The sequence below is a fragment of the Melanerpes formicivorus genome, unplaced genomic scaffold, assembly GCF_026170545.1.
Source record: "Melanerpes formicivorus ecotype bairdi unplaced genomic scaffold, bMelFor1.0.p_v2 SCAF_113, whole genome shotgun sequence".
Classification (NCBI taxonomy): domain Eukaryota; kingdom Metazoa; phylum Chordata; class Aves; order Piciformes; family Picidae; genus Melanerpes; species Melanerpes formicivorus.
The window spans coordinates 508,012-531,108 of record NW_027142465.1 but is presented as its reverse complement, the minus strand read 5'-3'; the positions used below and the strand labels follow the sequence as shown (position 1 = coordinate 531,108).

Here is a 23,097-nt window from a genome sequence, read left to right as displayed (position 1 = left end):
GGGCACATTGCTGCCCCATGGAGTTGCTATCCACCAGCACCCCCAGGTCCTTCTCCTTGGTGCTGCTCTCCAGCAGATCCCCTCCCAGCCTCTGCTGCTGCAGTTTGTTCTTCCTGCCCAAGGGGAAGTTTGGAATGTGTGAAAAAGGAGGGATTTGGAGTACAATGGTGCACAAGCTCCCCTGGGCACATGAGCAGGCACAGCTGGACAGATGTGTGTGTGGAGCTGCACACATACACAGAGCTGTGCACAGCTGCACACGGCTGGGAGCTTGTGCACAGATGTGGCTGCACACACACAGAGGTTCAACAAGGCCAAGGGCTGGGTCCTGCACTTGGGCCACAACAGCCCCAGGGAGGCTCCAGGCTGGGAGGGCAGAGTGGATGGAAACTGCCAGGCTGGAAAGGCCCTGGGGGTGCTGGGTGCCAGCAGCTGGAGCTGAGGCAGCAGTGCCCAGGGGGCCAAGAAGGCCTCCAGCAGCCTGGGCTGGAGCAGCAATGCTGTGGGCAGCAGGGGCAGGGCAGGGATGGTGCCCCTGGGCTGGGCACAGGGGAGGCCACAGCTGGAATCCTGGGTTCAGTTTTGGGTCTCTCACTGCAAGAAGGACTTTGAGAGGCTGAGCAGGGCCAGAGAAGGGCAACAGAGCTGGGGAAGGGTCTGGAGAAGAGGGCTGGGGGTTGGGCTCTGCTCCCCAGGCTCAGGTGACAGAAGGAGAGGAAATGTCTGAAATTGTGCCAGGGGAGGTTCAAGTTGGAGATTAGGAAAGATTTCTTTGCTGCAGGAGTGGTCAGGGCCTGGCAGAGGCTGCCCAGGGAGGTGGTGCAGTCCCCATGGATGGAGGTGTTCCAGAGCCCTGTGGCCATGGCCCTTGGGGCTGTGGTTTAATGGCCATGGTGGGGTTGGGCTGCTGGTTGGACTCAGTGGTCTTGGAGGCCTTTTGCAACCCAAACAGTTCTGTGGATGAACACCCAGAGAGAGGCAGGGACACACAGACATGGACACACAGCCACACACACACACACAGAGGTCTGCACAGGCATGTGGAGCTCTGGCACTGGCAGCTCACTGGGACCATCACCTTCCTCTCTGCCCTGCCCATGCTGCTGCCAGCCTCCAGGTCCTGCTGCTGCTGTTCCAACTCTCTGCCCACTGTCACCCTGCCCGCGAGGTGGGGTCAGACTGTGGCCCCTGATGGGATGGCCCCCGGGTGGCCACTGTCCCCAGGTGTGATGGCAGAGAGGGTGTCGTGGCTCCCCCTGCCCCGGACAGGTGGAGGGGATCCTCAGAGTCCCTGCCGGTGGTACGGGGGTGCCACCAGCAGCAGGCAGCCGTGCCCCCGGGGCAGAGCCCGAGGTGTTCCCTGGGCCGGTCCCCGGTGCAGGAGGACCCCTGGGGGAAGATGTGGACCCCCGGTCCGTTGCGGGTGTGGAACAGCCCTTGGGGTTACACCCAAGTGACTGCTGTCACTCCCGGGGCCTTTCCCCGGTGCAGAGCACCTCCCCGGGGGCACACCGGGACTCCGGGCCGTCCCCTCTGCAAACCCATGCGCGGTACGGACCCGTCCCTGGGCAGACCGGACCCTGGCAGAGACTCATGCCGGTACAGACCGGAGCTCGGTACAGACCCACCCCGGCAGCCACCGTCCAGAGCGGGCCGGCACAAACGGTTAACACCGCGGGGCCGAAGTGTGGCTCCTCCCGGTACCTCCCCGCGCCCGGCCCCGGTCCCGGCCGGGCCGCCCAGTCCTAGCCCAGCTCCAGCCCCGTCCTTCGCCACCGCCCAACTTCGCTGCACCGGCCGGGGGCACCGGGAGCACCGCCAGAACCGGGGGCACCGGGAGCACCGCCGGAACCGGGGGCACCGGGGCACAGCGAGCAACAGAAGCACCGGAGGTACCGGCGCAGCGGGAGCACCCGGAGTACCGGAGACACCAGGGGTAAGGGAGGTACCGGGGGTACCGGGAGTACCGGGACCCCGGCCCCGCACCATGATCTGCGGCAGGAAGGCTCGTCCCGCCGCCGAGCAGCTCCGGTCCCCGCTGGATGGCTCCGGTGGCTCCCGCCGGCCCGGCAGAGCCTTGAAGAAAATGGGTGAGTCCCGGGAGCGGTCCCTCCGGGACAGGCAGGGGGGCACAGGGCAGAAGCTGCGGGGGAAGCTGTACCGGCGGGGGCGCAGGGCGAAGCTTCGGGGCTGGCAGGGCTTCCCGGTGGATGGAGACCCCCATGACAGGGAGGGGACCCCCACGGCAAAGAGGGGTCCCCGTGGCTGGGAGGGGTCCCCAAGATAGTCAGAGTCCCCGCGCAGGAAATAGTCCTCATGGCCAGGAGGGATCCCACGGCAGGGAAAGGTCCCGCGGGTGGATGAGGTCCCCGGGGTAGGCAGCGTCCTCAAGCCTCCATTCCCCGTGCAGGAAATCGTCCCCACAGCTGGGTTAGGACGCAGCAGCCAGGAGGCTTCCTGTGCCAGAGGTGGCTGCAGTCCCCCACGGCAGGGCTGGGGAGGGGTCCCCGTGGCCCTGAGGGTCCCCGTGCCAAGGAGTGACTCCAAAGTGGATGGGATGCCCCGTGGCAGTGAGGGGTCCCCAGAACCAGCAGAGGCCCCGGTGCAGGAAACGTTCCCCTGGTGCCTGATGTCCCCAACAGCAGGGAAGGGTCCCCTCGGCTGGAGAGGTCCCCAGGGTAGCCCCAGAACAGATCTGCTGAGGGGCTGTGGGGTTGTGATTCAGCCACGCAACAAGTGACAGGAGACCTCCTGCTGCTTCTTGTCCCCAGCGGCTCCCTGGGGCTGTCTCCTGACCCCCTGCCTCAGTTTCCCCACACAGGCTGCCGCAGCAGCCCTGCTGGCACAGAGCCCTGCTGGCACAGAGCCCTGCTGACCCCCGAGAGCTGCCTGTGTGGCCTGGGCAGCACAGTGAGCGCCGGGAGGGGCAGGGCGTGCCCGTGGCACAGCCGGGTCGCATCCTGCCTGGGTGCTGAGGCAGGGCCAGGGCTGGCCTTCTGCCACCGAGGGAGGGTTTGCTGACCCATGCATGGCTTTGGGCGTGTGGCCCTTGGCCCGGAGCCACCGGGCTCAGCGCAGCCATGAGTGCTGTGTCCCTGTGTCCCTTCTGTCCCTGCAGCCCTGGGTCCCTGCCCCCATCTGCTTGTGCCTCCGTGTGTCTGTGTGTCCTGTCTGTGTGTCTGTGTGTCCTGGCATCCCTGCCTCCCTGTGTCTGTACATCCATGTGTCCATGTGTCTGTGTGTCTGTGTGTCCTGCTATCTCTGCCTCCCTGTGTCTGTACATCCATGTGTCTGTGTGTCCTGGCATCCCTACCTCCCTGTGTCTGTGTGTCCATGTGTCTGTGTGTCCTGGCATCCCTGCCTCCCTGTGTCTGTACATCCATGTGTCTGTGTGTCCTGGCATCCCTGCCTCCCTGTGTCTGTACATCCATGTGTCTGTGTGTCCTGCCATCCCTGCCTCCCTGTGTCTGTACATCCATGTGTCCCTGTGTCTGTGTGTCTGTGTGTCCTGCCATCCCTGCCTCCCTGTGTCTGTACATCCATGTGTCTGTGTGTCCTGGCATCCCTGCCTCCCTGTGTCTGTACATCCATGTGTCCATGTGTCTGTGTGTCTGTGTGTCCTAGCATCCCTGCCTCCCTGTGTCTGTACATCCATGTGTCTGTGTGTCTGTGTGTCCTGGCATCCCTGCCTCCCTGTGTCTGTACATCCATGTGTCCCTGTGTCTGTGTGTCTGTGTGTCCTGCCATCCCTGCCTCCCTGTGTCTGTACATCCATGTGTCTGTGTGTCTGTGTGTCCTGGCATCCCTGCCTCTCTGTGTCTGTACATCCATATGTCCACGTGTCCATGTGTCTGTGTGTCCTGGCATCCTTACCTCCCTGTATATGTACACCCATGTGTCATGTGTCAGTGCATCCATGCATCCCTGCATCCATCTGTCCTTGTGTCCATGTGTCTATGAATCCACACATCCCTGCTTCCACATGCACCCATGTGCCCCTGCATTAGTGCCTCCCTGTGCCCGTGCACCCGTGTCCGTGTGTCCATCCATCCCTGTGCTTGTTCATCCATATGTCTGTGTGTCCTTGCATCAGTGCATCCATGCATCCATCCAACCATCCATCCAACCCTCCATCCATCCATCCAACCCTCCATCCATCCATCCATCCCTGCATCCATGTAACAGGTATCCATACACCCCTGCCTCTGCCTACCCATGCATCCATGTCTCCATGTGTCTGCACATCCACCTGTCCCTCTGTCCATGTGTCTGTGCATCCATACATCCCTGCTTCCCTGTGCCTGTGCATCCATGTGCCTGTGCATCATCACATCCACATGTCCATGTGTCTGTGTGTCCATGCATCCCTGCATCCATGTGTCTACACATCCCTCCATCCATGTCAGTGCATCCACATGTCCATGTGTCTGTGTGTCCATGCATCAGTGCATCCCTGTATCCATACATCCCTGCATCCATGCATCCATGTATCTGCACACCTCTCCATCCATATGTCAGTACATCCATGTGTCCATGCATCCATGTGTTTGTGCATCCAGCTGTCTGTGTCCTTGCATCCCTGCATCCCTGCATCCCTGCATCTGTGTATCCATGTGCCTCGACATCCCTGCATCCCTGTGTCCATGCATCCCTGTATCCATATATTTATCCATCCACATGTCTATCATAGTATCATAGTATCCCAGTATCAGTCAGGGTTGGAAGGGACCACAAGGATCAGCCAGTGCCAACCCCACTGCCATGGGCAGGGACACCCCACACTAGATCAGGCTGCCCAGAGCCTCAGCCAGCCTGGCCTTAAACACCTCCAGGGCTGGGGCCTCAACCACCTCCCTGGACAACCCATCCCATCCCATCCCATCCCATCCCATCCCATCCCATCCCATCCCATCATGTCTATCTTGTCGCATCTATGCCATGCTGTCCCATGCTACCCTGTCTGTCCATCATGTCTTTGCCATCCCATCCCATCATGTCTGTCCTGTCCCATCCATGCCATGCTGTTCCATGCTGCCCTGGCTGTCCCATCATGTCTTTCCTATCCCAACTCATCCCATTCCATTCCATTCCATTCCATCCCATCCCATTCCATCCTATCCCATCCCATTATGTCTGTCCTGTCCCATCCGTGCCATGCTGTCCCATGATGCCCTGTCTGTCCCATCATGTCTTTCCCATCCCATCCCATCTCATCCCATCCCATCCCATCCCATCCCATCCCATCCCATCCCATCCCATCCCATCCCATCCCATTATGTCTGTCCTGTCCCATCTGTGCCATGCTGTCCCATGCTGCCCTGTCTTTCCCATCCCATTCCATCCCACCCCATCCCATCCCATCCCATCCCATCCCATCCCATCCCATCCCATCCCATCCCATCCCATCCCATCCCATCCCACCCCACGGGGTGTGGGGGGATGCAGCTCACAGATGTACACCAGCTCCCCACCCACCCAGACTCCCACCCAGTACTTCCACTGCCCCCCGAGGGCCTGCAGTGCCTGCCGGCAGCTGCCCACGGGCCGCCCCCTGCAGGTCTGACGGAGGATGAGGACGTGCAGCGCATGCTGCGGGGGTCCCTGCTGCGGAAGGTCAAGTCGCGGGGGGCGCCCAGGGAGCGTCTGTTCCGGCTGCAGGAGGACGGTGCCACCGTCTGCTTCGAGGGACGCTTCAGGGGAGCTGGCTCCCTGCAGAGCTGTGAGTGGCAGCCTGGGCACTGCCCCCCAGGGGCCTGGGGACACGGGACCCTGAGCTGCGGGGAGGGACTGGGACCTGGGCAGTGCCCCAAACCCGCCCATGGGCACCAGGGCATGAGCTGGCACCCAGAACCCCACCCAGGACCTCCACTCCTCACCTGCGACCCAGACCCATACACAGACCCCCACTCAGGACCCAGACACCAACCCAGAACCTGGATTCCAACCCCAGACCCAGACCTCCATCTAAGATCCCTGCTTGGGATCCAGACCCCACTCTGGGACTTAGACCCCTCCCTAGGACCCAGGACCCACCCCAGGACCCAGATCCTCAGCCAGACCCTCACCTGGGACCCAGACACCAGCCCAGGACCCAGATACCACCCCAGGACCCAGTCTGTCATCCAGAACCTGGACCCCCACCCAGAGTGCAGCCCCCAATCTGGGCTGCAGACCCTCACCCAGGACCCACACACCCACGTGGGACCTGGACCTCAACTAAAGATGCAATCCCCAGCCCAAGACTTGGACCCTTGCAGGCAACCCAGACAACCACCCTGGGTCCCAGAACCCCACTCCAGGACCCAGACCCCCCACCTTTAACCCCTGCCTGAGATCTGGACCTCATTGTGGTCCCAGACCCCCACCCCTGTCTGCAACCCGGACCCCAATCCAGGAAGACTCAGATCCCACCCAGCAGCCAGACCCCAAGCCAGGACCTATACCTCCAGCCTGGGAGCCATACCCTGCCCAGAGACCCCAGCCCAGAGCACAGATCCCCACCCAGGACCCAACCCACTGCACCCAGTGCCCCACAGTGCCTTCCAGTGCTTCCCAGTGCCCCCCATTACATCCCAGTGCACCCCAGGCCTGGGCCTTCTCCATCCCCCCAGGGACCCACACGAGGTCCTATCTCCATCCCAGGCACAGTCTGTCCCTGCTCCCCAGCCTCACCAGTTGCTTTCCATCCTCTCACCTGGGATGGGTGCCCAGAGTTGGCACCACTGCAGGACAGCTCCATCCCCCACCCCTGTCCCCGCAGTGCGGGGATGGGGCCAGGGACAGAGCGGGGGGATGGAGCTGTCCTGCAGCAGTGCCAGCTCCTGTCTCGCCTGGGATTAGCGAGTTAAGCCCAGACTGGGCACAAACAAGAGCCGAGCCCCAGTCCCCGGGGGTGCCCCTCACAGCCCGAACATCTTCCACGAGTTGGGGGGCTGGAGGGGAGGGGGCAATGCCGAGGGACCACCTGCCTCCCTGGGCTGACCCTTCCCCCGCCCCGACGTCCACCTGTGCCTGCAGTCTCGGTGCTGCACGTCGAGGGGGTGCGTGAGGGACACCAGTCGGAAGGGCTGCGCAAGTTCGGCGCCGGCTTCCCCGAGCGCCACTGCTTCACCATCGTCCTCAAGGGCAAGCGCAAAAACCTGGACCTGGCTGCCCGGGGGGAGGAGGATGCCCGCCACTGGGTGCAGGGCCTCACCAAGCTGATGGGGAGGCTGCAAGCCATGAGCCAGCCCGAGAAGCTCGACCAGTATCCTTTGGTCGGGGCTAAGGGAGCTTGGGGACAAGGTGGGGAGAGCAGTGGAGGGGTCTGGAGGACAGGGCTGGGGAGGGGTCTGGAGGACAAGGATGAGTAGGGGTCTGGAGGACAAGGCTGGGGAGGGGTCTGGAGGACAAGGATGAGTAGGGGTCTGGAGGACAAGGCTGGGGAGGGGTCTGGAGCACAGCCCTGGGAGGAGAGGCTGAGGGAGCTGGGGTTGCTTAGCCTGCAGAAGAGGAGGCTCAGGGGAGACCTTCTTGCACTCTGCAACTCCCTGCAGGGAGGCTGGAGCCAGGTGGGGGTTGGTGTCTTCTCCCAGGCAAGCAGCACCAGGCAGGCAGCTGCAGAACAAGAGGACAGAGTCTCAAGCTGTGCCAGGGGGAAGTTTAGGCTGGATCTTAGCAAGAAGTTCTTCCCAGACAGAGAGACTGCCCTTTGGGATGTGCTGCCCAGGGAGGGGTTGGGATCAGCATCCCTGGAGGTGTTTAAGAAGAGCCTGGATGAGGCACTCAGTGCCACGGTCTGGCTGATTAGATAGGGTTGGATGATCTTGGACTTGATGATCTTGGAGGTCTGTTCCAGCCTGGTTGGTTCTGTGACCCTGTGGTGCCAGCTGGTTGCCTTAGCCTGGCCCAGCTGGATCCATGGGGTCCTGCAGCGAGCAGACAGGAACAAGGACAACAAGATGTCCTTCCGGGAGGTGAAGAGCATGCTGAGGATGATCAACATCGACATGGATGATGGCTATGCCTACAAGCTCTTCAAGGTACCCATCCCATGCCCCATCACTCACTGTCCCCTGCTGCTGGCTCCTTCCCTGCCCTCCCAAGAGCAGAGAGCTGTCCAGCTCATCACACCCACAGCCCCCCACCGTCACCAGGGGTTGGGTGCCATCATGATGGTATGGGGTGAGCTGGGCTCCCCCACTACTCTGTGGGTCCCCAAGCTGGGACACTTTCCCCCCATGGGATGCCATCCCCAGGGGCAGCTCCCGAGGTCCCTTTCCACCTGGTGAAACCTGAGGCACTGAAGCTCTGCTCCACTCCACCCCAGACCGGAGGGTCAGAGGGCTCTGGCTGGGGGGGACAGAGGGGACATGCCCCTAACCCCAGCAGGCACAACCCATGCCCGAGCCCTCACGCCAGTAACTGAGCTCCCCCCAGCTCATCACCAGCTGCCAACCGCAAGGGGCAGGCAAGGAGCAGGCAGGTGGCGGCCGCAGCCCCTCCGCAGGGGCAGGGGCCGGTGCCTGAGGCTCTGGCCCCGGCAGGAGTGCGACCACTCTGGCAACGAGCGGCTGGAGGGCAGGGAGCTGGAGGAGTTCTGCCGGCGGCTGCTGCGGCGGCCGGAGCTGGAGGAGCTCTTTGGGCGCTACTCAGGAGAGGACCTGGTCCTGTCGGCCGAGGAGCTGCAGGACTTCCTGCGGGACCAGGGCGAGGAGGCCAGCCTGCGCCAGGCGCGGGCCATCATCCGCACCTACGAGCTCAACGAGAAGGGTAGGGCTGGGCACCGGCTGCGGGCAGGGGGGGATGGGTGCTGCTGGAGCCCAGGCAGGTGGGGGAGGGGGTGGGGATGGCACTTTGCTTGGTGCTCTCACCCTCCAAGGTGGTATAGGAGGTCCTCCAAGACTCGGTTGTGTGTCCTCCTGTCCCCTCCCCAAGGTGGCAGCAAGTGTCAGTGGTGGCCTCGGTGGGTCCGGGGGGGATGTGGTGTTGTGGGGACAGAGCACGTGAAGGTGGGGATGGGCAGCAGGTGGACCTCCATGGGTGATGCAGTGCCAGCCCTATCATGAATCCCACGCTGGAAAGGTACTACCATGGCTGGTCCAGGGTGGATGTAGTGCCAGGAGGATAGGTGACATCGTAGGGAGGGTGGAGGAACTCTACACATTACCCCTGGGGTAGATGTGGCATCCATGTGGAGATGGGACACCAAGGGGACCGTGAACATAGCACTCTGAGGACACAGGACAGGAGGGTGGGGACAGGGACCCTCAACATGTCATGAGTGCCAGCATGCCAGGTGAATGTGGCACTAGCAGGATGAGCAGCACCAGTCATCACTGGAGTGTGCTGCCCAGGGAGGTGGTGGAGTCCCCATCCCTGGAGGTGTTCAGGAGGGGATTGGATGTGGCACTTGGTACCATGGTTTAGTCATGAGGTCTGTGGTGCCAGGTTGGACTTGATGATCCTTGAGGTCTCTTCCAACCTTGGTGATACTGTGATACCATGATGGAGGTGGGACACTCAAGGGAGCTTGTATGTCCTTTGGGTGCTACAGTGCCAGGTCTGGGCTGAGCATGACGCTGCAGGGAGACAGGGAACATCCAGCTGGGGACAGCTGCTGGGTTGCCACCTTGCCAGCAATGTGCCATTGACACCCCAGCGCTGTGCCCTGCAGCCAGGCAGCAGGACCTGATGATGCTGGATGGCTTCATGATGTATCTGCTCTCGGCTGCTGGGGACATCTTCAACCAGGAGCACACCAAGGTACACCAGGACATGAGCCAGCCCCTGTGCCACTACTTCATCTCCTCCTCCCACAACACCTACCTGACCCGCAACCAGATTGGGGGCACCAGCAGCACCGAAGCCTACGTCAGGTGGGTGCCCCTGGGCGGGTGCTGCATGCCCTGAGGGTGATGTGGTTTGGGGAGGTGCAGGGACTCAGCGCTGGTGGTGTGGTGGCAGTGCAGGCACTCAGCAGTGGCAGTGCAGTGGCAGTGCAGTAGCAGTGCAGGGACACAGCGGTGGCAGAGTGGTGGCAGTGCAGGGACACAGAGGTGGCTGTGTGGTGGCAGTGCAGGGACATAGCAGTGGCAATGTGGTGGCAGTGCAGGGACTCAGTGGTGGCTGTGCAGTGACACTGCAGGGACACAGCAGTGTGGTGCCGGAATGGTGACAGTGCAGGGACTCAGAGGTGCTGGTGACAGTGCAGTGGCAGTGCAGGCACTGAGCAGTGCAATGCAGCACTGAGCAGTGGCAGTGCAGGCACTGAGCAGTGCAGTGCAGTACTGAGCGGTGCAATGCAGCACTGAGCAGTGCAGTGCAGTACTGAGTGGTGCAATGCAGCACTGAGCAGTGGCAGTGCAGGCACTGAGAAGTGCAGTGCAGTACTGAGTGGTGCAATGCAGCACTGAGCAGTGCAGTGCAGCACTGAGCGGTGCAGTGGCAGTGTAGGGATTCAGCAGCACAGTGGCAGTGCAGGCACTGAGCGGTGCAGTGCAGGCACTGAGCGGTGCAGTGCAGGCACTGAGCAGTGCAATGCAGCACTGAGCAGTGGCAGTGCAGGCACTGAGCAGTGCAATGCAGTACTGAGCGGTGCAGTGCAGCACTGAGCAGTGGCAGTGCAGGCACTGAGCAGTGCAGTGCAGCACTGAGCAGTGCAGCGCAGCACTGAGCGGTGCAGTGCAGCATTGAGCGGTGCAGTGGCAGTGCAGCACTGAGTGGTGCAGTGCAGGCACTGAGCAGTGCAGGGACTCAGCAGTGCAGTGGCAGTGCAAGCACTGAGCCGTGGCAGTGCAGGGACTCAGCAGCGCAGTGGCAGTGCAGCACTGAGCAGTGCAGTGGCAGTGCAGGGACTCAGCTGCGCAGTGGCAGTGCAGGGACTCAGCAGCGCAGTGGCAGTGCAGGGACTCAGCAGCGCAGTGCAGCACTGCGCGGTGCAGTGGCAGTGCAGGGACTCAGCAGCGCAGTGCAGCACTGCGCGGTGCAGTGGCAGTGCAGGGACTCAGCAGCGCAGTGGCAGTGCAGCGCTGAGCGGTGCAGTGGCAGTGCAGGGACTCAGCTGCGCAGTGGCAGTGCAGGGACTCAGCTGCGCAGTGGCAGTGCAGGGACTCAGCAGCGCAGTGGCAGTGCAGCGCTGAGCAGTGCAGTGGCAGTGCAGGGACTCAGCAGCGCAGTGGCAGTGCAGCGCTGAGCGGTGCAGTGGCAGTGCAGGGACTCAGCAGCGCAGTGGCAGTGCAGGGACTCAGCAGCGCAGTGGCAGTGCAGGGACTCAGCTGCGCAGTGGCAGTGCAGGGACTCAGCTGCGCAGTGGCAGTGCAGTGACTCAGCAGTGCAGTGGCAGTGCAGCGCTGAGCGGTGCAGTGGCAGTGCAGGGACTCAGCAGCGCAGTGGCAGTGCAGTGACTCAGCAGCGCAGTGGCAGTGCAGGGACTCAGCAGTGCAGTGGCAGTGCAGGGACTCAGCAGCGCAGTGGCAGTGCAGCACTGAGCGGTGCAGTGGCAGTGCAGGGACTCAGCAGCACAGTGGCAGTGCAGGGACTCAGCAGCGCAGTGGCAGTGCAGCGCTGAGCAGTGCAGTGCAGCACTGCGCGGTGCAGTGGCAGTGCAGGGACTCAGCAGTGCAGTGGCAGTGCAGGGACTCAGCAGTGCAGTGGCAGTGCAGGGACTCAGCAGCGCAGTGGCAGTGCAGCGCTGAGCGGTGCAGTGGCAGTGCAGGGACTCAGCGGTGCAGTGGCAGTGCAGGGACTCAGCAGCGCAGTGGCAGTGCAGCGCTGAGCGGTGCAGTGGCAGTGCAGGGACTCAGCAGCGCAGTGGCAGTGCAGGGACTCAGCAGCGCAGTGGCAGTGCAGGGACTCAGCAGCGCAGTGGCAGTGCAGGGACTCAGCGGTGCAGTGGCAGTGCAGGGACTCAGCAGCGCAGTGGCAGTGCAGCACTGAGTGGTGCAGTGGCAGTGCAGTACTGAGCAGTGGCAGTGCAGGGACTCAGCTGTGCAGTGGCAGTGCAGCGCTGAGCGGTGCAGTGGAAGTGCAGGGACTCAGCAGCGCAGTGGCAGTGCAGGGACTCAGCAGCGCAGTGGCAGTGCAGCGCTGAGCGGTGCAGTGCTCCAGCAGGGCGCTGACGGCCGGGTGCCGCTGCGTGGAGCTGGACTGCTGGGAGGGCGCTGCCGGGGAGCCTGTGGTGTACCACGGCCACACCCTCACCTCCAAGATCCTCTTCCGGGATGTCCTGGAGGCCATCCGCGACTACGCCTTCAAGGTGAGCCCGGTGCCACGGCCCGGGGCGCGCTGCTGCTGGTGCTGGGTGCTGGGTGCTGAGCGCTGCCTGTCCCTGTCCCTGTCCCCAGCAATCTCCCTACCCTGTCATCCTGTCCCTGGAGAACCACTGTGGGCTGGAGCAGCAGGCCACCATGGCTCGCCACATGAGAGCCATCCTGGGGGACATGCTGCTGACGCAGCCGCTGGAGGGGCAGGACCCCCACAGCCTCCCCTCCCCGGAGGTAAGGCCTCCTGCCCACCCCCCACACCGTGCCCCCATGCGCCCTGCACGCCCTGACCTCAGCCCTGCCTCCTGCAGCAGCTGAAAGGGAAGGTCCTAGTGAAGGGCAAGAAGCTGCCAGAGCCATGGTGTGAGCCCCAGGGTGTCACCTGCCTTCTGGATCCAGAGGAGGAGGAGGACGAGGAGGAGGAGGAAGAAGAAGAGGAGGAGAAGCTTCAGGAGAGAAGCAGACGGCAGGTAAGGAGCTCTGCCAGGGCTATGGTGTCAAGGGACCACAGCATCCCTGGAGAACCATAGTGTCCTGGTGGTGCTGGAGCCCAGGGTGTCCTGGTGGGGATGGGAGGCCATGGTGTCCTGGTGGTGATAGAGCCCGTGGTGTCCTGGTGGTGATAGAGCCCATGGTGTCCTGGCGGGGATGGAGCCCAGGGTGTCCTGGTGGTGATGGAGCCCAGGGTGTCCTGGTGGGGATGGAGGCCATGGTGTCCTGGCGAGGATGGAGCCCATGGTGTCCTGGTGGGGATGGAGGCCATGGTGTCCTGGTGGGGATGGGAGGTCATGGTGTCCTGGTGGGGATGGAGCCTGTGGTGTCCTGGTGGGGATGGTGCCCATGGTGTCCTGGTGGGGATGGAGCCCGTGGTGTCCTGGTGGGGATGGTGCCCATGGTGTCCTGGTGGGGATGGAGGCCATGGTGTCCTGGTGGGGATGGGAGGTCATGGTGTCCTGGTGGGGATAGGAGGCCATGGTGTCCTGGTGGGGATGGGAGCCCATGGTGTCCTGGTGGTCGTAGAGAACTGTGGTGTCCTGATGGTGCTGGGGGCCCACAGTGTGCCAGCAGTGCCCCTGGTGGTCACCACCCCTGGACTCAGTGCCGTGGTCCAGTTGATTAGATAGGGTTAGGTGATTGGTTGGACTTGATGATCTTGGAGGTCTCTTCCAGCCTGGTTGATTCTGGGTGTGACTCAAGCCTGCTCTCTTCCAGTCCTGCCAGTCGCTGCAGGAGATCAGACCGCTGCAGGTGGGTGGCACAGTGGAGCTGGGTGGGATGGTGGAGCTGGGTGGGATGGTGGAGCTGGGTGGGTGGCACAGTGGAGCTGGGTGGGATGATGGAGCTGGGTGGGATAGTGGAGCTGGGTGGGATGGTGGAGCTGGGTGGGTGGCACAGTGGAGCTGGGTGGGATGATGGAGCTGGGTGGGATAGTGGAGCTGGGTGGGATGGTGGAGCTGGGTGGGTGGCAGAGTGGAGCTGGGTGGGATGGTGGAGCTGGGTGGGATGGTGGAGCTGGGTGGGATGGTGGAGCTGGGTGGGTGGCACAGTGGAGCTGGGTGGGATGGTGGAGCTGGGTGGGTGGCAGAGTGGAGCTGGGTGGGATGGTGGAGCTGGGTGGGTGACAATGTGGAGCTGGGTGGGATGGTGGAGCTGGGTGGGTGGGATGGTGGAGCTGGGTGGGATGGCAGAGTGGAGCTGGGTGGGTGGGATGGTGGAGCTGGGTGGGATGGTGGAGCTGGGTGGGTGGCACAGTGGAGCTGGGTGGGATGGTGGAGCTGGGTGGGTGGGATGGTGGAGCTGGGTGGGATGGTGGAGCTGGGTGGGTGACAATGTGGAGCTGGGTGGGATGGTGGAGCTGGGTGGGTGGGATGGTGGAGCTGGGTGGGTGGCAGAGTGGAGCTGAGTGGGTGGGATGGTGGAGCTGGGTGGGATGGTGGAGTTGGATGGGTGGCACAGTGGAGCTGGGTGGGCAGTATGGTGGAGCTGGGTGGGATGGTGGAGCTGGGTGGGTGGCACTGTGGAGCTGGGTGGGTGGCACAGTGGAGCTGGGTGGGATGGTGGAGCTGGGTGGGCAGTATGGTGGAGCTGGGTGGGTGGCACTGTGGAGCTGGGTGGGTGGCACAGTGGAGCTGGGTGGGCAGTATGGTGGAGCTGGGTGGGCTCAGGGGTTGGGGCAGTGGTTGGGGCAGGGAGGGGTTGCCACTGCCCAGCAGAGGGGACAGAACTTGGAGACTCTTCAGCTTGAACCTTCCTCTTCCCCCCCTGGGCTGGCTGCTCCATTTCTGGGGTTTCCATCACCCACAACCCCTTGGGGTCTCCACTGCCTGGGGGAGTGTTCTCCATTGGCTCAGTTCTCCATCCCTTCAGGGTCTCCATCACCTTGAGGCCTCTAACATCTTGAGTTCTCCATCACCTTGGCTCCTCCATAGCTTTAGGGTCTCAATGTGCTTTGGTTCTGCATCACCTCAGGGCCATCACTCTGGGCCTTGCTTTGGTGTCTCTGCCACCTTGGCTCTCCATCACTCTGGGGTTCTCCATCACTCTGGGACTCTCCATCACTCTGGGGCTCTCCATCACTCTGGGACTCTCCATCACTTTGGGGCTCTCCATCACTCTGGGGTTCTCCATCACTCTGGGGCTCTCCATCACTTTGGGGCTCTCCATCACTCTGGGATTCTCCATCACCCTGGGGCTCTCCATCACTTTGGGGTCTCCACGACCTTGGGAGGTCTCAGCACTCAGCATTAGTAGCAGGGGGAGGGGGAGGCTACAAGCCCTCAGGCAGGCAGAGGGCCACCAGAACCAGAGTGGCTCTGACACCACGCTGGCTCCTGCAGGCCAAGGATGCCTCACAGGTGGCCCCAGAGCTGTCAGCCACGGTGGTGTACTGCCAGGCTGTGCCCTTCCCCGGCCTGGCACACGCCCTGCGCCACCCCCGGCCCTGGGAGATCTCCTCCTTCAGCGAGAGGAAGGCACGGAAGCTCATCAGGGAGGCGGGTGAGCCACGGGGCAGGGCTGGGGACAGTGGCTCCATGCTCCTGCCTGCACAGGATGGGGCTGAGAGCTCTGCCACCAGGCTGGCTCCACGGCTGGAGGCTGGGAGCAGGGTGGCCCTGGCTGGGCTGCTTTGGTCTGGTAGGACTGGGGCCTGGTGACCAGAATGAGGGTCACAGACCCCCAGGTCTGGGGTCAGAGCTTGGGATGTGGCATCTGCATCCAGGGGCACATCTGGAGTCTGGGAGTAAGGTCTGGGTCAAGGTCCAGGGACTGAGATCTGGGGTCCAGGTCAGGATTTGAGGTCAAGGTCTGAGGTCAGAGTTGGAGATCCAGAGACAAGGTCTGGGCTCCAGGGTCAGGATCCAGGGTCAAGGTCTGGGCTGGAGTCCAGGGTCTGAGGTCTGGGATCAGGTCTGGGATTAAAGGTTTCAGTTCAGAGTCCAGGTTCCGGGGTCAGGGGTCCCAGGGTCAGGATCCAGGGTCAAGGTCCAGCTGGAGTCCAGGGTCTGAGGTCTGGGATCAGGTCTGGGATTAAAGGTTTCAGTTCAGAGTCCTGGTTCCAGGGTCAGGATCTAGGATCAGGGTCTGGGATTAAAGGTTTCAGTTCAGAGTCCTGGTTCCAGGGTCAGGATCTAGGATCAGGGTCTGGGATTAAAGGTTTCAGTTCAGAGTCTGGGGGCCAGGGTCAGAGTTCAGGGTCTAAAGTCAAGGTGTGGGGTCAGCACCCAGGGGCAGTGTCTGGATTCCAGGGCTGGGAAATGAGATGTGGGTCAGCTTCCAGGGTGGGTCTGGGGTCAGGGTCTGGGGTCCAAGGCCAAGCTGCAGAGCTGGGGTCTGAACCCAGGGGCGCAGTTTCAGGGCCTGGGTCTCATTTCTGGCTCTGGACTCTCTCAGCTGGGCAGGCTCCATCCGTGTCCCCAGGAGCAGGGGCATAGGCAGGGCACCGTCCCCCCCTGGCAGGGCCCCTCAGCAGCACCCATGGGTGCCTCCACCCCTCTGAGCTGTGGCCCCCCCCAGGCCCAGCCCTGGTCCGGTACAACGCCCAGCAGCTCAGCCGCGTCTACCCCCTGGGGCTGAAGATGAACTCCTCCAACTACAACCCCCAGGAGATGTGGAACGCTGGATGCCAGCTGGGTGAGCACCCAACGGCCCCTGGGGCACACCTGGCACCCACCCTGGAGCTTTCAGTGCCCCTGAGCCCCTGCCCCTTGCCTCCCACAGTGGCCCTCAACTTCCAGACGCCGGGCTACGCGATGGACCTGAACGCGGGGCGCTTCCTGGGCAACGGGCGCTGCGGCTACGCGCTGAAGCCGCCCTGCCTGCGCAGCTTCCCGGCACAGGGCTCCCCCAGCCTGCTGCTGCGCGTCAGGGTGAGGGCTCCCCGCTCCCCCCGGCTCCCCCCGGCCCCAGGGCTGCCTGGGTGCCACCCACCTCCCTGCCGGGCGGCGCTCGGCGCGTCCCCGTGCCCGGCCAAGTGCCACCTGCAGCCCTTTCTCCCTGGCGACATCAGCCCCACACCCGGCCACTCGCCACCCACGTCCCCCCTGGGTGGTGCCAACCCCAGGGCCAGCCAGGTGCCAGCCCTGTTCCTTCTGGGTGACAGCAGCCTCACATCCAGCCATGTACCACCCCGTGTCCATCCGGGTGGCACTTGCATACCTTCCCGTGGGTGACACCGACCCCAGCCCAGGCCAAGTGCCACCCACCTCCCTTCTCCTGGGGACACCAACCTTGACCCTGTGCCCAGCCATATGCTGCCCATGTCCCTTCTCGTGGGTGGTGACAAACACCTCCCTCCTCTCCACCCCATCCCCATTCCTGCTGAGAATTCCCTGTCCCACATCCAGCTCTGTGCCTCCCATGTCCCTTCTGGGGACACCAACCCTGTCCCACATCCAGCCATGTGCCTCCCATGTCCCTTCTGGGGACACCAACCCTGTCCCCACATCCAGCTCTGTGCCTCCCATGTCCCTCCTCCTGGGGACACCAACCCTGTCCCACATCCAGCTCTGTGCCTCCCATGTCCCTCCTCCTGGGGACACCAACCCTGTCCCACATCCAGCTCTGTGCCTCCCATGTCCCTCCTCCTGGGGACACCAACCCTGTCCCACATCCAGCCATGTGCCTCCCATGTCCCTTCTGGGGACACCAACCCTGTCCCCACATCCAGCCATGTGCCTCCCATGTCCCTTGTCCTGGGGACACCAACCCTGTCCCCACATCCAGCCATGTGCCTCCCATGTCCCTTCTGGGGACACCAACCCTGTCCCACATCCAGCTCTGTGCCTCCCATGTCCCTTCTCCTGGGGACACCAACCCTGTCCCACACCCAGCCATGTGCCACACATGTCCCTTCTGGGGACACCAACCCTGTCCCACATCCAGCCATGTGCCTCCCATGTCCCTCCTCCTGGGGACACCAACCCTGTCCCACATCCAGCTCTGTGCCTCCCATGTCCCTTCTGGGGACACCAACCCTGTCCCCACATCCAGCTCTGTGCCTCCCATGTCCCTTCTGGGGACACCAACCCTGTCCCACATCCAGCCCTGTGCCTCCCATGTCCCTTCTGGGGACACCAACCCTGTCCCCACATCCAGCCCTGTGCCTCCCATGTCCCTTCTCCTGGGGACACCAACCCTGTCCCACATCCAGCTCTGTGCCTCCCATGTCCCTTCTGGGGACACCAACCCTGTCCCACATCCAGCCCTGTGCCTCCCATGTCCCTTTTGGGGACACCAACCCTGTCCCACATCCAGCTCTGTGCCTCCCATGTCCCTTCTCCTGGGGACACCAACCCTGTCCCCACATCCAGCTCTGTGCCTCCCATGTCCCTTCTCCTGGGGACACCAACCCTGTCCCACATCCAGCTCTGTGCCTCCCATGTCCCTTCTGGGGACACCAACCCTGTCCCACATCCAGCCCTGTGCCTCCCATGTCCCTCCTGGGGACACCAACCCTGTCCCACATCCAGCTCTGTGCCTCCCATGTCCCTTCTCCTGGGGACACCAACCCTGTCCCACACTCAGCCATGTGCCTCCCATGTCCCTTCTGGGGACACCAACCCTGTCCCCACATCCAGCCATGTGCCTCTCATGTCCCTTCTCCTGGGGACACCAACCCTGTCCCCACATCCAGCTCTGTGCCTCCCATGTCCCTTCTGGGGACACCAACCCTGTCCCACATCCAGCCATGTGCCTCTCATGTCCCTTCTCCTGGGGACACCAACCCTGTCCCCACATCCAGCTCTGTGCCTCCCATGTCCCTTCTGGGGACACCAACCCTGTCCCCACATCCAGCCCTGTGCCTCCCATGTCCCTTCTGGGGACACCAACCCTGTCCCCACATCCAGCTCTGTGCCTCCCATGTCCCTTCTGGGGACACCAACCCTGTCCCCACATCCAGCTCTGTGCCTCCCATGTCCCTTCTGGGGACACCAACCCTGTCCCACATCCAGCCCTGTGCCTCCCATGTCCCTTCTGGGGACACCAACCCTGTCCCCACATCCAGCTCTGTGCCTCCCATGTCCCTTCTCCTGGGGACACCAACCCTGTCCCACATCCAGCCCTGTGCCTCCCATGTCCCTTCTCCTGGGGACACCAACCCTGTCCCACATCCAGCTCTGTGCCTCCCATGTCCCTCCTCCTGGGGACACCAACCCTGTCCCACATCCAGCTCTGTGCCTCCCATGTCCCTCCTCCTGGGGACACCAACCCTGTCCCACATCCAGCCCTGTGCCTCCCATGTCCCTTCTCCTGGGGACACCAACCCTGTCCCACATCCAGCCCTGTGCCTCCCATGTCCCTTCTGGGGACACCAACCCTGTCCCACATCCAGCTCTGTGCCTCCCATGTCCCTTCTCCTGGGGACACCAACCCTGTCCCACATCCAGCTCTGTGCCTCCCATGTCCCTTGTCCTGGGGACACCAACCCTGTCCCACATCCAGCCCTGTGCCTCCCATGTCCCTCCTCCTGGGGACACCAACCCTGTCCCACATCCAGCCCTGTGCCTCCCATGTCCCTTGTCCTGGGGACACCAACCCTGTCCCCACATCCAGCTCTGTGCCTCCCATGTCCCTTCTCCTGGGGACACCAACCCTGTCCTACATCCAGCCCTGTGCCTCCCATGTCCCTTCTCCTGGGGACACCAACCCTGTCCTTACATCCAGCTCTGTGCCTCCCATGTCCCTTCTGGGGACATCAACCCTGTCCTACATCCAGCCCAGTGCCTCCCATGTCCCTTCTGGGGACACCAACCCTGTCCCCACATCCAGCTCTGTGCCTCCCATGTCCCTTCTGGGGACATCAACCCTGTCCTACATCCAGCCATGTGCCTCCCATGTCCCTTCTGGGGACATCAACCCTGTCCCACATCCAGCTCTGTGCCTCCCATGTCCCTTCTGGGGACACCAACCCTGTCCCCACATCCAGCTCTGTGCCTCCCATGTCCCTTCTGGGGACATCAACCCTGTCCTACATCCAGCTCTGTGCCTCCCATGTCCCTTCTGGGGACACCAACCCTGTCCCCACATCAGGCCATGTGCCTCCCATGCCCTTCTCCTGGGGACACCAACCCTGTCCCCACATCCAGCTCTGTGCCTCCCATGTCCCTTCTGGGGACACCAATCCTGTCCCCACATCCAGCCATGTGCCTCCCATGTCCCTTCTGGGGACACCAACCCTGTCCCCACATCCAGCTCTGTGCCTCCCATGTCCCTTCTCCTGGGGGCACCAACCCTGTCCCCCATCCAGCCCTGTGCCTCCCATGTCCCTTCTGGGGGCACCAACCCTGTCCCCCATCCAGCCCTGTGCCTCCCATGTCCCTCCTGCTGTGGCCTGCCCCCAGGTGATCTCAGCACAGCAGCTGCCCAAGCTGCACCGGGAGAAGGGCAGCTCCATCGTGGACCCCTTCGTGCGGGTGGAGATCCATGGCGCCCCGGCAGACTGCGCCCGGCAGCAGACCCGCCACAAGCTCAACAATGGTGAGCAGCTGCTGGGCCCCCCCTGGCCTGGCCTCCGCGCCCCGAGTGCGCCCCACAGCGCCTGGCCCTCGGGCACCCGATCCCTGGGGACACCCCAGGACACCCTGACCCCCAGGACATCCCAGGGACACCCCAGGGCACTTGGTCCTCAGGGACACCCAATCCCTGGGGACACCCCAGGACACCCTGACCCCCAGGACATCCCAGGGACACCCCAGGGCACTTGGTCCCCACTCAGCACCAGGATGAGCCCCATTCCCCAGCACAGCCCCACTCAGCACCAGGATGAGCCCCATTCCCCAGCACAGCCCCACTCAGCACCAGGATGAGCCCCATTCCCCAGCACAGCCCCACTCAGCACCAGGATGAGCCCCATTCCCCAGCACAGCCCCACTCAGCACCAGGATGAGCCCCATTCCCCAGCACAGCCCCACTCAGCACCAGGATGAGCCCCATTCCCCAGCACAGCCCCACTCAGCACCAGGATGAGCCCCATTCCCCAGCACAGCCCCACTCAGCACCAGGATGAGCCCCATTCCCCAGCACAGCCCCACTCAGCACCAGGATGAGCCCCATTCCCCAGCACAGCCCCACTCAGCACCAGGATGAGCCCCATTCCCCAGCACAGCCCCACTCAGCACCAGGATGAGCCCCATTCCCCAGCACAGCCCCACTCAGCACCAGGATGAGCCCCATTCCCCAGCCTAGCCCCACTCAGCACCAGGATGAGTCCCATTCCCCAGCACAGCCCCACTCAGCACCAGGATGAGCCCCATTCCCCAGCACAGCCCCACTCAGCACCAGGATGAGCCCCACTCAGCACCAGGATGAGCCCCATTCCCCAGCACAGCCCCACTCAGCACCAGGGTGAGCCCCACTCAGCACCAGGATGAGCCCCATTCCTCCGGTGCACCCCCCCCAGCCCCAGTACAGCCCAGTCTGGCCCCAGCACCATCCCCATTCCCCCAGCCTGCCCCAGTCCCCCCCCAGCCCGGTGCAGGATGGCAGCTGAGCCAGGGCAGGGCTGAGCAGGGTGGCAGTGGAGCAGGTCCCGGTGGCCGGGGCAGAGGGTGGCCCCGGTGGCCCCGGTGGCCCCGGTGGCGGTGCCCACCTCCCCTCCTCGGCGCTGCAGGCTTCAACCCGCGCTGGGAGGAGACTCTGAGCTTCCAGCTGGGGGTGCCCGAGCTGGCCCTGCTGCGCTTCGTGGTGGAGGACTACGACAGCACCTCCTGCAACGACTTCGTGGGGCAGTTCACCCTGCCCCTGCCCAGCATCCGGCAAGGTGGGTGGGCCTGCCCCCCGGCTGCCCCCCGGGGGCTGGGCACAGCCTGCCGCCAGCCCTCTCAGCAGCCGCCTCTGTCCCCAGGCTATCGTCACATCCACCTGCTCTCCAGGGCCGGGGCCTCCCTGGCCCCTGCCACCCTCTTCGTGCACATTCGCTGCAAGAGCCTCTGAGGACCCCCTGGGAAGGGCACCGTGTGCCCGTGCTGGGGACAGCAACCTGCTCCTCCACGGGCTGGGCACCCTCCTGGGCACTCCACTCCCCGTGCAGGGACAGCCTGGGGACACCTCTCACCTGGCCACGGTGACAGCAAGGCTGGTTGGGGCACCCAAGGAGGTAGGGGACCCCTTCCATGTCCCCCGGTGCCACCCCCCCCATAGTGCCACTCCACTGCTGCCCTCTGTGCCCTGCCAGCCCTCTCCCTGGCTGTGACCCCAAGGGGACAGAGATGCTGTGACAGCCAGGACAGAGTGGCTGGGCCACTGAGAGCCCAGAGCAGCCCTGGAGGGGGGTGACATGGTGACACATGTCACCAGCCCCAGCCACCCTGAGTGCCAGCCCTACCCTGGGCTGCCAGGGCAGTGCCATCACCCCAGGGTGCTGATCACAGAAGGGTAGGGGCTGGAAGGGACCTCTGGAGATGACTGAGTCCAACCCCCCCTGCCAAGGCAGGGTCACCAGAGGTCACCCAGGAACACATCCAGGCGGCTCTGGAATCTCCCCAGAGGAGACTCCATCACCTCTCTGGCAGCCTGCTCCAGGCCTCCAGCAGCCTCAGAGAAGTTCCTCCTCATGCTTAGATATAACTTCCTATGGCCAAGGCCCTGGAGGGGACCCTGCCACCATGCAGACCCTGAGAGGACACTGCCACCACCCCCAGGGCTGAGCCCCTCCTTGGCTGGAGGCCACGTCCCCAGCCCTGCTCCAGCAGCAGCCACAGTCACAAAGTCACAGCCCGATGCCAAGCCAGTCGAATAAAGGTTTTATTGTAACAGAGCCACTCCCGGTGTCGCTGTCACCTCCTGGGGCCCCGTGGCTGGCAGTGGGGAGAAGGCTGAGCCCACCCCCAAACGCAGCACTGCCCCAGGGAGCTGCTAAGCACCGCTGGGTGCCGGGGGGGAGCCTGTGGGAGAAGCCTCAAAACCGCCATGAGGGCAGGAGGAGGAGGAAGGATCCTGCTGGACACATCCCACCCACACCCAGCCCCTCCCGGCCCAGGACGCTGTGGGCACAGGAGGGGACACAGAGGTCCTTGCAGAGGTGAGCAGAGGGAACGCAACGGCGCCGCCCGCGGGGCTGTGACAAGCTCCTGGGTCCCCGCCGAAGCTCTGCGGGTCCAGGCTGGGCTGGGCAGAGCCCCTCAGGGTCCAGGCTGCAGCACGGGGGACACAGAGGGACAGGAGGTGCAGGAGTGCATAGATGGCAGCTTGGCCTTGGTGTGCAGCTTTGGAGACCTTTGGCTGAGAGCTCAGGAGCAGCTTGGAGCGTCGGTGGGCACGGCTGATGTCCTGGCAGGAGGTGGCAGGCTGCCCAGGTGCTTGTTCCCCGAGGTCTCTTGCCGGGATAAAGGTTTTCCACCAGAGAAAACATTTCCTT

General features: G+C 63.5%; 1 protein-coding gene across 2 annotated transcripts; it reads left to right on the top strand.

Annotated features, from left to right (window-relative positions):
• The first annotated feature begins 1,897 nt into the window (after positions 1–1,897).
• Positions 1,898–22,497, top strand: PLCD3 (phospholipase C delta 3). 2 transcript variants are annotated; one of them, XM_068167154.1, is made up of 16 exons: positions 1,898–2,090; positions 5,558–5,719; positions 7,018–7,246; positions 7,892–8,021; positions 8,526–8,751; positions 9,656–9,857; positions 12,091–12,235; positions 12,324–12,476; positions 12,554–12,712; positions 13,455–13,490; positions 15,080–15,239; positions 16,257–16,373; positions 16,461–16,609; positions 20,084–20,219; positions 21,352–21,501; positions 21,586–21,766. In XM_068167154.1, exons 1-16 carry the CDS (start codon positions 1,988–1,990, stop codon positions 21,672–21,674), a joined length of 2,346 nt encoding a protein of 781 aa, XP_068023255.1. In that variant the 5' UTR covers positions 1,898–1,987; the 3' UTR covers positions 21,675–21,766. The 2 variants fall into 2 exon arrangements, with proteins under 2 accessions (XP_068023255.1, XP_068023256.1); XM_068167155.1 differs by lacking the exon at positions 16,461–16,609 and having other exon boundaries at positions 21,586–22,497.
• Positions 22,498–23,097: the final 600 nt, after the last annotated feature.

Coding starts and splice junctions, on each gene's coding strand:
- PLCD3 (XM_068167154.1), top strand. CDS start 1,988: ATGATCTGCGGCAGGAAGGCTCGTCCCGCCGCCGAGCAGCTCCGGTCC. Junction 9,858..12,090: donor AGCACCGAAGCCTACGTCAG/GTGGGTGCCCCT, acceptor GTGCTCCAGCAG/GGCGCTGACGGCCGGGTGCC. Junction 12,713..13,454: donor AGGAGAGAAGCAGACGGCAG/GTAAGGAGCTCT, acceptor GCTCTCTTCCAG/TCCTGCCAGTCGCTGCAGGA.